General features: G+C 46.2%; 1 protein-coding gene across 3 annotated transcripts in view; it reads left to right on the top strand.

The window, feature by feature from the left end:
- TAOK2 (TAO kinase 2) overlaps nucleotides 1-10490 on the top strand; it is a 55731-nt gene extending 45241 nt beyond the window's left edge. For all 3 annotated transcript variants that reach the window (XM_018559111.1, XM_018559110.1, XM_018559112.1), the window contains exons 18-20: nucleotides 7501-7713; nucleotides 9114-9296; nucleotides 9376-10490. In XM_018559111.1, the coding sequence (XP_018414613.1) occupies nucleotides 7501-7713; nucleotides 9114-9296; nucleotides 9376-9909 (930 nt within the window). In that variant the 3' untranslated portion in view covers nucleotides 9910-10490. The remainder of the gene's footprint in view (nucleotides 1-7500; nucleotides 7714-9113; nucleotides 9297-9375) is intronic.
- Nucleotides 10491-12984: the final 2494 nt, after the last annotated feature.

Below are 12984 nucleotides of genomic sequence, written 5' to 3'. Positions count from 1 at the left end.
AGATGTAAATGTGTCTTTGTGTTTTTTTTTTCTTTTGTGTGTTTTGTTTTTGTTTTGTTATTTTTTTTTCTTTTTGTAATAAACATTTTGCTGGAAATGAAATCCATCCAGTTTGTGTCATTTCTTTACATTTTACACCATTTTGTCTTTGTGTGTATTGAGGGAGGGGGAGGGGGGAGAGAGAAATTGGCTAGTTTCAAGGGTTCGGGGGAATAAAAAGGCTGTCTCCGGGCAGGGACAGGGTTAATGGTGCGATGGTCTGCATGTTGTATGGCGTGTTGATCAAGGAGCAATGGTTTGCAGACAGTAATGAGGGTGTCTTTGGCACTTCGTGACTTGTGTGATCCAACAGCATATGAATCATAAAGAAGAGCTCCGAGCCTGTACAAAATGAACCCTTGCAGTGGGGCTACCCCTGCACTGCAAGGGTTAAGTGGTCATTTTGGTGTAAGATGTAAAATAAAAAAAGATACTGACCCAATCCTTGGTCCTGTGACCGCTCACCTCTCTCCCTCTCCGCTCCAGCTGGTGGTTGTCCCTCACTCCAGCTGTTTTGGAACTACAAGTCCCATGAGGCATTGCAAGGCTCCGACAGCCACAGACATAACTCCCAGAGGCAGATGCATGTTGGGATTTGTAGTTTTGGCACAGCTGGAGTGCCAAGGTTCGCCACCACTGCCCTAGACCAAAACGAACGCCTAACCCTTGCCGTGCGGCGGTGGCCCCACTGCAAGGGTTCATTTTGTACATGCCCCAAGTTCTTTAAATCCCAATTGAACATTTTAGTTTAAACCCAAATACATTTAGGGGGGCAAAGTAACGTCTAACTTACTGTTGAAAAGTCTGCCCCCTGCCAGCGTTCTGAAGAGGACCCTTGCTCTCTGTGTGGAAGCAGTGGTCTCTCTGAAGTGGTCTGATGCACCCTATTTTGAGCCGGAGCTCTCCAATCAGCAGGGAACTCTAGGTCTGACTACAGCAGGGGGGTGTCGGACATCTGCAGGGAGACCACTGCTTCCATACGGAGAGCAAGGATCCTTCTCTGCAGCATGCTGGCAGGGGACAGACTTTTCTACTTGGGCTGGAAGACTTTGCACACCTTTTTGTTCTAATGCACCTGAGATGTATGTTGCTGATTTAAACACTAAGTTTGTGATGCTCTGAGCCTTGAACGTGGAATGCTCGGCCATCCCTCAGATCTGGTCTTCTACTGTAGAGTTGGTCAAGAATTGTACTGTTGACCACAAAGTGTCATACCTCCCTGAGTTGCTCTAGTGAAAGGTAGAGGACTTTAAAGGCACGGTGATGCTTTTTTTTTTTTTTTCTCTTCTACAGCTTAAAGACAGTGGTTGTGATTTCAGTTGCTTTAATAGTAGGGGTGGTCACGAGAATATGGATCTGAGGAGCCAGTCTGTCCAATCCAGGAGCCAGCAGGGTTTTTTTTTTTTTCTAGGAGCTCCATTGATCACGTCTAGAGAGAACATCTAATGTTAGGTGCCAGCTGTAATTTTTACGTAGCAATGGCTTCCTTGCTACTGGTGGTATTGTTTTTCTTGTCAAAAGTACAAAGAAGTTCCTAAACCAGCCCGCCCCATGCGGTCATGTCAGTAAAGGGTTGGTGGTATGTCAGTGACTGCGTACAGTATTTGCATAGTCAAATTCAGATACACTTGGCTTTCAAAGTACAGCGTTTGTAATGTATTTATTTGATTGTTGGCCGGGACAGCTGAAAGGTGTGCGGAGGGCACCTCCATCAATTGTAATGCAAATACATTATTCCCACCCTGCAGTGATCCTTACTCAATGGTAAACTTTTAGAAATGAACGCCCCGTCTTCGATCCATGTCATACATGCGGTACCCGTCATTCTCTAGTGAGGGGTTGCTAGGCCAGGCAGGTCAGGGCTCACATGCTGGCTGGATCAGCGAGGTGCATCTTCGTCGCTGCAGCATTTCTGTCTGCGAGGGAGTGACACTTCGCTCATCCGGCCAGCATTGGAGCTGCCTTTGGGAACAAGTGACTATTTGCAATGCACTATTCAGGGATCACTGCACTATTCAGGGATCACTGCACTATTCAGGGATCATCAGCGACTGGATGGCATGCGTGACCTATGAGATTAGGAGCAGACACCACAAGATGCCTGCCATCACTTTTATTGGGGGAGACGCTTCTGTGCCCGGCTCTGATTTACTGTCACTTGGATCTGACTTGATGGCTAAGTTCTATTAACAGTCAATGGTCCGTCCTGTCCGGTGAGTGTGACCTCCTTGTCCACTGAGGCATATTCATCTCTTCGGGGAAGCCTATCCCACCTCTTAATCTGGCCACTCAGTGTATATAATAATCTGGCCACTCAGTGTATATAATAATCCGGCCACTCAGTGTAAATCCTGTATAATAATAATAACATTGGACAGGACACAGACTGTGAGCAGGGCTTACTAATGATGTCAGAGATGGTCAAACCCAAGTAACGGTGATCTCAAATCAAAGAGAGACGCAAAGGAATCTTTTCTGGGAAATGTATTGGCAGCAGCCTTGTGGTGTTGGTGCTTTATGGGTTCATATTCATATGGAAACAGATTACTGCTGGGAGACATGTAACATGGGGCTGGTTATAGTATTTTAATGGAAAAAGAGATTTGTAATGGCCCTTACTTGGGTTGTTATATTTAGTGTTGTTGTATTTTTTTTCTCTCCAGGTGTCTGTGAAGGTTCTCATTCATCCCGGTCATGGTATATCTGTAAAAAATAAATCAAAGCAACCGGACTTGCTGTATTTTTCTTGACGTTTCGCTCATCCGACCAGCTTTCTTCATTCAGGAATTGAATTGAGAAAGCTGGTCGAATGACCAGCAAAACGTCTTCAAGAAATATACAGCAAGCCCCGTTTGCTTTGATTTCATTTTTTCCAGATGTTCAATAAAAAAAGTGCATTACCCCTTTAACTAGGTTGTGGTGTTAATAGACATTTCCTCCCTTCCGCTGAACACAGTGCCGTGTCGTTTTAATGCTCAGTGGTGGGGTGTGCGCCTTCTCAGGTCTGCTCCTGTACGCCTTGTACATTTATTTATTTTTAGCTTAGAAAACATCCCCACCTTTTGCCCTGGTAACCCTCTACTGGCCAACATTTCTTCCTCTCTTCTGCAGACAGTAGAAACCTTCTTTCAGGGCACCTTCATGATTGTGTAACAGATTTTCCTGCGTTGAGGTGGCCCATTCATTTTGATCAACGCATGAAAAATACCGCACCTTGCAGCCTTTTCTTCTTCAAAGCAGCTCAGCACGACACAAAGAGGAACTGCCACAGAGCTCAGGGGGCCTCCATTGTGTAGGTGTATGACGGAGTGGGGAGAAGCGTTTACTCGTTGCAGTCGGGCTGAGCTTCAGAGCAAGCATTGGGCATGCAGAATTATAGAGGTGTTGGAAAGGAATGTTTTTGGGTCTAATTTTGGTTATGACCTTTTATTAATCGCTGAGACAGAAACCAGTTTGTCAACATTCCTAGAGAGCTGCATGGGTCATAAAGGTTATTGAAGAAACAATTTGTATGGTGGGCCGAGCTACTATTGGAATATTTTCCTAGAAGACAATGCAGTGAGCAATGGTTTTCTTGCCCATTAAGAGGCATAGAAAATCATATACTATTGAGTTATATTATCGCCTATGGGAGGATTGGACACAGGCGAACACAACATTGTAGGCCAGCCAAGGCTAGCCCCTCCTACTCCCAGCATGCCCTTTTTTACTAGCTTACTTTTTTTTTTTTATTGATGTAGTACGCACCACTTAAAGTGACATTAAACCCTCAGATTTTTTAACATAAACCAATACTGTAATGTGCTCCTTACTGTAATCTATTGTTGTTTCCCTTCTCTTTGCTGGTCTTCCTTTTAAATCCTTATCTCTTCTCATGCTGGGGGAGAACTTCCCTTTGCAGCTGAGTGCCTCTTCCTGTAGTGCTGGCTCAGGTTGCAAACCTACACACAGACACCATGTATCCATTCCAGAGACAAGGCAGTCTGCTGCAAAACAGAAGTTCTGCCCAGCATGAGAAGAGATACGGATTTAAAAGGAAGAGCAGCAAAGAGAAGGGAAACAACCATGGATTACAGTAAGGCGCACATTACAGTATTGGTTTTAGGTTAAAAAAATCTGAGGGTTTAATGTCACTTTAAGGTTTGGTCTGTAGTCTCTATCAGTGATGTCCCAGTTTGGGATCCTTTAGGGCTTCCAAGACATCCGGTGCACCTGCCGTTTGCTATCTTGCTTTATGGAGAATGAAAACATCCCAACAAGATGTTTGTGCCCACCAAGTACTTTTCAGTCCTCTTCCCATGCGAGTAGGGCTTTAATAAAAATGGACTGCACTCTCTGGCTCTGGCTGGTAGAATCCCGTCTTAAAGTGTTTACCGTCGCAATGGAGGGTGCACCTGTCTTTAGGGACACCACTGACAGTCAAATGGAGGCTCTTTCTAGTGCTTTGCTCTCCCTAGCAGGTCCTGCAGTGCAAGGTGTCTTATTGGTGACCTTGATCTGTTGAACCCTGACTGCACTGGTCTAAGGTCATTGGATGGCATCTGATCACTGTGGCAGTTGTTATCTAAGGAGCATTTGGAACTCCTGTTTTCATCTACACTGTAGCTCAACACTGCATTGTTGAACATCTTCCTTCTCAATCGCTTTTGAGTTCCCTGACCACAAACTCTTTGGCTAATGTGTTGCCTGCCAAGCCTGCATCTAAAAATCTCAGTCTGGGAAGACTCACCCCTCGGAGGAAGCCAAAATAATTCCCTTTTTCCACTCTCCCAAGTCCAGACCTTGCTCTCCGCTCCCTCCCCAGTTTTGTCTACTCTTTGCATGAGAGTCCTGCTGATCTTCCAGGTAGTCCCGTTTGCCTAGTTTCATTCTATACCCTTACACGGCAACATTCTTTAGTTGTGTGACAAGTCAGTCCAGTCCTTGGACAAATCAATTGATCTAGCACCTAAGACCAGGTGGTTCCTGGTTTGGTGGCTTAGGAATCTGTTTCTGGAGTTAGGGGATGTCCATTATTCCGGTCTTCTGGAAGATCCTGGTGACGCATGCCAGCCTATGAGTCCTGGGCAACTTGTCGGTGCTAGGGACTTGGACTTTGGCAGAATCTCATCTCCCGATCAACATTCAGGAACTTTAAGCGATTTGATTGCCCTGCAATGTTAGATGCCTTTGGCTGGAGGGTCATCTGGTCCAGATTCAGTTGCCCAATGCCACAGCAGTGCGGTACATCAACCATCGGGGAGGAAGTGGAAGTCTTGCCATGGCGAGATGTAGAGTGGTTCCTGTCCTGGGCAGAACTTCTTGTCCAGCCTAGTCTGCGGTTTTTACCCCAAGGGTAAATTGTTGGCATATGTTCACAGCTGGCAGTGCATGGATTGGGGGGGGGGAGTGATTCCTAAACCCATAGGTGTTACTGAACCTATGTCACAGGTGGATGTGGACCTAATGGTCTACAGGTTCAACTACAATCCGGACAGGTTTTTCTCCAAGCATAGGAATCCTCTAGCGAAGCAGTGGATGCTGAGGTGACTCCATCGCATCAGTACACCCTGATCTATGTCTTATTTTTTCCCCCTGAAATTCAGTCCTGATCTTCATAGCTCCAGATTGGCCAAGGTGGATGTGGTTCTCCAGCCTGAGAAGACTTCTGTCAGGTGCCCCGTGGGATCCGAGGGACAGAGACTACTCGGAATCCATTATTCCCACAAAGCTAAAAGCTAGGAAGTCTACTTCTCACTACTTGGTGCAAGGACTCCTGGCTTACCATTCTTTGATGAATACATTTGTGCAGGGTGCCTCCTATGTGGCCCAGCTGGATCTGAATTTGGTGTTCTCAGCACTTCTACAACCGCCTTTTGAACCTATCAGCGATATTCTCCTTTCCACTCTCCACAAGGTTGCATTTTTGTTGCCATCATGTGTGCAAGTTGAGTTTCCGAGCTGGTGGTCTTATCCTGTAAAGAAATGTTTCAGGTCTTGCACAAGGACAAGGTGGGGTTGAGACCTCCAACAGTACTTTCGTACCTAAGGTAGATTCGGCTTTTCACCTCTACCAGGGCATCGTTCTTTTGTTCCCCTGGCCTAGTGCAGTTAACCAAAAGCAGATCTCTCTCTATTACCTGGATGAAGTTTGGGCTGTGAGCATTTATCTTGGAACCACTGCTTCCTTCAGAAAGACTGACTCTGTCGTTCTTGATGGTCCCCATAAGGGTTGTTCAGCTTCTCATTCCACCATTTCTGGGTGGGTCACATAGGCCATTATTCAAGCGTATGGTCCCAAGGTTTGGGTGCCACTCTTTCCTGTTAAGGCACCATCAACTAGATCTGTAAGCCTCCTGAGCACTTTGGCATCAGGCTACTGTTTCTCAGATTTGCAAGGCTGTCACCTGGTCTTCTGTTCACATGTTGTCAACGTTTTACCAGGTGCACAGGCCTCGTCTGATGCCAGCTTGAGGCGGAAGGTTCTTCAGGTGGCTCTTTGAGCTGCAGGCAATTCTCAGTTCTGTTGTTTTTTGTGGGCATGTTAGCATTTTGTTTGCTGTTCCCCACCCGTCCTTTAGGCTGCTTTTGGACATCCTGACACTGAGTTCCTGTGTCCCTCAATGTGCAAGAGAGAAAATAGGATTTTTTTTAATTTAATTTTTTACCTAAAATCCTTTTGTTGGATTTTTTTGAGGGAAGAAAAACTGAGGCATGCTGGGACTGCGAGAGCTTTTTTTGTTTTTTTGTCTGGTCTACATTATTATGTTTGCATGTCTAGTCTACCTGTAAGCAGCAGTATAACCAGACAGTGTTTGACTTCCTGTGTCCCTTAGCCCTCGTTCACACCTGAACGTTTTGTAACGCGTTCTACGCTCTACAAAACGCTCAAAAATATAAATCCCATTGTATTCAATGGTCTCGTTCCCACCTTTTTGGACTGTTTAGACCAGCTTTTGTTGGCTTCGTACAGTCTTTGCATGCTCATACGAGTCTATGGGAATGCAAAGCCTGCTTGAAGCAGGTCAGGTGCCCCCGTGGGCGAATTCTGAATAATCCCAGGGGTGTCTCAAACTGATGCCGTTGACACGGGCCACTAAACTGCAAGGAACGGGTACTATGATGTCGTAATCAATCATCCAATTTTCCAAAGGACCGTGTGCATTTTACATATGGGACTCGCAGTTCTCATTTTGAAATCGTATGGAAATGTTCTGATCCAGAGGCTATATTTAATGCACGTGTTGGGTCAAAGAGGAATTTTTTACCCTGGGATATGTGTTTAGCCTTCCTCTGGGCCAGTACTTGTACTCGATAGATCTTGTTCTCAGCCTATTTAGCTGTGTAACTATGACCTCTGTGTGTGGCAGGTGGGATTGACTTTCTTTTCTGTCCCTGTTCTCCTTCTCTCATTGCTCCCTTTCCCATGTGTCTACCTTTTGCCTCTGCACACCTACCCCTCTCCTCCCCTTCTGTCTCCAGTCCAAGGAGCTGCAGATCAAGCGACAATTCCAGGACACCTGTAAGATCCAGACCAGGCAATACAAGGCTCTCCGCAACCACCTTCTGGAAACCACGCCCAAGAGTGAGCACAAGAGCATCCTGAAGAGGCTGAAGGATGAGCAGACCCGCAAGCTGGCGATCCTGGCTGAGCAGTATGACCACAGCATCAATGAAATGCTCTCCACCCAGGCAGTACGTATCTATCCATTCCCTCATGTCCTCCTGATCACTAATTGCTTGTAGCATGTGTAGCTCGAGACCTCGTCCTTCCATATTTAAGTTCCAGTAGACTAATAAGTATTTAAACCCCTAAGCAGTTTCATCTTCTGCTATGAACATAGAAGACTGAATCATGTCAAATACAGCCACAATAGAGGACAGCTTTGTATAACTTTCACTAGATCCGCCCACCCCTAAGTCTATAGTAAAAAAACTTCCCCATCCACAGGGTGACAACGCTGCTGCACAATTTCATGGCAGAACAGAGAGTGGTGTCACTCTTTTAAAGAGAGTGGAAAAAATACCATGGCTTCTCTCTGACTTTCATGTTTGTTTTGGGTCAGCCACTTTGAAAACATTGTTACCATAGACCAGCGTTTCCAAACCTTTTTTCAGTCACGGCACCCTTTAAAAGTATGCAAAATCTTCAGGCACCCCAGTCTAAAATGTATAACCGATAAATGTCAAAAATGTTGCGTGGCCCCCTCCAAAATCCATACCAGACCTTCATCCCTGATAGGGTTCTGGTACGGATTTTAAGGGGGAAACCCCGCACCAAACCACAAAAAACACATAGGAGCAAAGAACACATTCACTTCAGAAGCCCCCTTCCCATCATAGTACTATCATTACATCAAGAGCCACAACAGCAAGCGCAAAGGGCGTAAGGCAAAGTAGGCCTGGATGGAGGAAAAATTCAGTTCCTTTTCTAAATTCCACCCTCCCTGGATAAGCATCATTCATTTCCATGGTGCAAGCAGAGCACCAGCCTAAAGCAATGCAAACATTTCAAGGTTCCCCAAGGTGCCACAGACTCCTGGCCATAGACAGCCAGCAACTAGCATTTTCAAAAATCACCCCAAATTGGACTTCAAACATGTCTGCCTGGGGTCATAACACACAGGGTAATGGCACTGTAGTTTAGACAAATCAGATAACATTGTTTGTTTCCAGGTCAGCTCACAGGAAGTGACAGACATACTGCATTTCTGGCAAGATCATCTACAGGTATCTTCTGTACTTGCTGAGAATGTTCTTAGCCTGAAGCCCTCTTCTGGGACATGGCAATAGAAACCTGACAGAGGTTCTGAGACTTGCATGATCCACCAAAAAGTATAATAAAAGTTTAAACTATGTGCTTCAAGAGTTGCTCAAAACACCCCTTGGTTATGGTTTGTCCCAACCCCTCTCATGGTTGTTGGGCAGTTAGGCCTTCATGTAAATGTGGAGGAAATTTATAAAGACATGTGAATAAAAAAAAAACTTCTCTTACCCGCTCTGTCAGAAATAAAAAAAAAAGTTGGGCTTTATTGATGTTGGGCAGTTATGATGTTGGGTTATTTAGATTCTGACTCAATATAATTCCTTGCTAGTTGCGGCTGGACGAGACGCAGGAGGCGGAGTACCAGGATCTGCGGATTCAGCTTCAGAAAGAGCTGGAGCTTCTGAACGCCTACCAGAGCAAGATCAAGATTCACACGGAGGCCCAGCATGAGCGGGAGATCAAAGAACTGGAACAGCGGGTGTCTATCCGGCGGGCCCTGCTAGAGCAGAGGGTGAGGATTGTGCCCGGGCGTTGGGAATATGGTTAGGGGTTGGCTTTATCTGAGTACTTATGCACTGTTCTTTCCACAGATAGAAGAGGAGATGTTGTCCCTGCAGAGCGAGCGCTCCGAACGCATCCGGAGCCTTCTGGAACGCCAAGCCCGGGAGATTGAAGCGTTTGACTCTGAAAGCATGCGGCTGGGGTTCAGCAACATGGCGCTCACTGGCATTCCCGCAGAGGCGTTCAACCAGGGCTACCCGGCCCCTCCTCCAGGCTGGCCCTCTCGTCCCGTGCCCCGCAGTGGCTCGCACTGGAGTCACGGTGTACAAAACACGGGGGCCCCCCAGCTCTGGCGCCAACCGACACTGCTCGCACCTCCGTCCTCCTCATGGGGTCTGCACCCTTCGATTTCCTCCTCTTCTGCCATGCCTTCCTCCTCTTCCTCTTCTTCCTCCTCCGCCTCGCCGTCGTCCTCCAGCGGCCGGGCCGGCCTCCTGTTGCTCCGTAACAGCCCCCAGCCCCTGAGGAGAGGACCCACTGGTGGCCCATCTGAGTCTGGATTGAGCCGAAGCACCAGTGTCACTTCCCAGCTCTCTAATGGCTCACACCTATCCTATTCCTGAGCCTTTCACCTATTGCCCCTCCCTGCCCGCGCTAGGCTGAAGCCTCTGTTTCTTGACATTAACTCGTGCTTCTGTCAATATGACTTTTTCCCTCTTCTACCTTTTAAACTTATTACCCTCCTGCTCAGTTATCTCTTTATGTCCCTTCCACATTTTCTTCACTATCAAATCTTTATTTAAACTCCATTTGTTACAAAACACCACTCCTCTTTACCCTGCTGGCGCCGGGCGAAGCCCCATGTACATAAAACTTTGACTCCACCTCTCCCCAATTCATATTTTTTTTCCCCTCTTGGTTAAGACCCTTGAACTGCTCAAGTATTTCACCCCATCTGTGGTAGAAGATCACAAAGCTTGTTTTTCTAGCACTTTATCGGGTAAAATGCGTACAGATATATATTTTTTTTTTTAGTCCCTTTTATTATATGTTCAGTCGCTGTATCATTTTAATGATGTTGTCACTGGTTTTTTTTTGTTTTTGAGGGGCGGTTGTGAGTCTGTGTGTGCCGCAAGTGTGCGAGAGATCGGGTGCGTGTTACAATTCTCTTTTTTTTTTTTAAATAGATAAGATTTAAAAAAATGTAATAAAAAGAAAAACTATTAAGGAATGTATTAAAACAATAAATAAAAAAAACAAAAACTACTCAATATCCCCTCGGGGGCGTCTCGGGCCACGAGCCTAGGGTTTGTTATTTTGTTTTTTGCCATTTTTTATTTTATTTTAATTTTTTGGAAGAAGAGAGTATGACGCAGGACGGAAGGACTTTGCGTCTCCCTGGTGGCTGTAGAGATTTCAGAGACTTTACATGACAAAATGTTGGATATTAAAGGATTAAACTGGAATGGAAACTTGCCTCTGTGTCATGAAACTTGTGGGTAGTTTGGACTTCAACTGCACTTCAAAGCTGGACTGTTGGAGGGACCATCAAAAAACACATCTCCAGGCAAATATAATCCAGTTCCATTTCCCTTTCTAATCCATTGAGGAACACAGAAAGTCATATACTGTTGGGTTATACTGCTACCTTCAGGAGGATCAGACACTGGCAACAAAAAACTAGTCCAGCCCAGGATATAACCCCTCCTACTCCCAGCATCCCTTAGTTTTTTTTTTTTTTGCTCGTGTCCAAGGAGGAAAGACATCTTTTCTTCTGCTCTGCTGTGAAAAGTCTAACCCTTTTTGCTAGTTTTTTTTTCTCCAATTGAGATCCCTAATAAATCACTTGAGCCGGACTCTATATGGCAGCTGTCCAGATCAGCCTTTTCTCAGCCAGACTTTCAGTGACGCATCTAGACCCCGCTGGCAAAGGGACCTTTAAGCAGTGTGTTCTGCTTGTGTTACCTTCCAGATGCCATGGAGTACTTTCCTTGTCCAGAGCTATGGCACTGCCTCAGTACTTGCCCTGTCCTTGAAAACCTACTTTGTGACTATGCCATTCAGGCTGAGCACCGGCAGCTATCTCATTACTCATTATTGACTTATTGTCAAGTTTCACTGCAGAAGGACTTAATGCTGAGGGACCGAGCGCTGATGCCATCTTCCCGCTGCTGCTCCTGCTTTGCAAGAGAGTCATGTGGAACCTTTGATACTCTGTGCAACCCTGCAGCCTATCTACAGTGAGTTGGTCAGCTCTGACCCTACACCTTCTACCAAGCAGTTGGGTTTTTGAGTACCTGAGGCCTTGCCTCATACCATGAGCTACATTGACTTCCCATCTTGTGGTGCAACACGTTTGTTTCTAGACTAAGAGGGGCCAGTTCATACCATCCCTGTGGAGGATGCACCTGCTCCACTGGAGACTCTTTTTAGTGCTCTGTTCCCCCTAGCAAGTCTTGCACTGCCCCCTGTCTTAGCTGTGACCTTGATCTGTCAAACCCCGACTGACTGGTCTAAGGCTATAAGAAGAAATCTGATCGCTATGGCAGTTGATTCCTTTGGTTATAGAGCATATTAAACTCATGCCTACAGCCCTGAATTACAGCGTGGACTTGTTGTTGGTTGTCTCCCGTCTCATGTTTCCATATGAGTCGGTGAACATGAGGTGGACTCTGGCTAAAGTACTGGACTATGGAACTTGCATTTAAAAGTGCTTGAATGCTCATGGCTTTGAGGGACAATGTCTCTCCTGGGCTGCCCTGAATGCCCTCATCAAAGATGCCAAATGTGGCAAGAGTACTCATCTTCCTCATCCAAAGAAGCCTAAGGCTCAGTCTGTGAAGACTCACCCCTCGCTGGGGGTCAAGAAATTTCCTTTTTGTCACTCCACAAAGTCAAGCTCCAAGTCTGGTGCCCAGTTCGTCCAGAAATTTAGGAACTCCAAGTCCTGCAAACCCTCAGATAAGTCTTCTTCAGCGGTGCACCCCCACTTTCAAAGTGGGGGGGATATCTGTTGGCACAGATTAGCATAACTCCATACAACCCTACCAGGTCTTCCGAAACGGTATCAATGCCTCAGAATATTACTTCAACTTGTTCCCAAGCCTAAAGGGGGCATCTGCCCCTTTTTGGATCACAAGGCCCTAAATGTCTTCATTAAGATCCAGAAATTATGCTTGGAATCCACCAGGTCTGCCATACGGGAGACTTTCTGGCCTCTGTGAACAAGGGTGTTTACCTGCATGCCCTCATCTTTCCAGTGCACCAGTGACTCCTACGCTTTGCTGTGGGTCATCTGCACTTCTAGTTTGTGGTTGTGCCACTCAATCTATATTCTGCCCCTCAGGTTGTTAACCCTGCTGGCCCCAGTGCTATCCTTATTGCGCTCTCAAGGCATTTCCATTGTTGGAAATCTGGGTAACCTCCTGCCATGGGAAGAGACGCCACAGGTTCTGGTGAACAACATATCCTTGACTTTTGAGATCTTGCAGAGGCTTAGCTTCCATTCACAAGCGTGGACAGTTGGCAGGCAGACTTCCTTAGCTGCCAGCAACCTGACCCGGGGAGTAGTCTCAACACCCATAGGTGTTCCAGGACATGGACCTCCTAGCCTACAAGTTTGGCAAAACAAGGTCCAGGTTTCCTACAGGTTCAACAAATTGACAGGGATCCACTAGCAAAAGCTTTAATATCATCAT

The sequence above is a fragment of the Nanorana parkeri genome, unplaced genomic scaffold (genome assembly GCF_000935625.1).
Source record: "Nanorana parkeri isolate BGI_ZX_2015 unplaced genomic scaffold, ASM93562v1 scaffold379, whole genome shotgun sequence".
In the NCBI taxonomy this organism is placed as follows: Eukaryota; Metazoa; Chordata; class Amphibia; order Anura; family Dicroglossidae; genus Nanorana; species Nanorana parkeri.
Note: the sequence above shows the minus strand (reverse complement) of the source record. Positions and strands in the feature narration are given on the sequence as shown.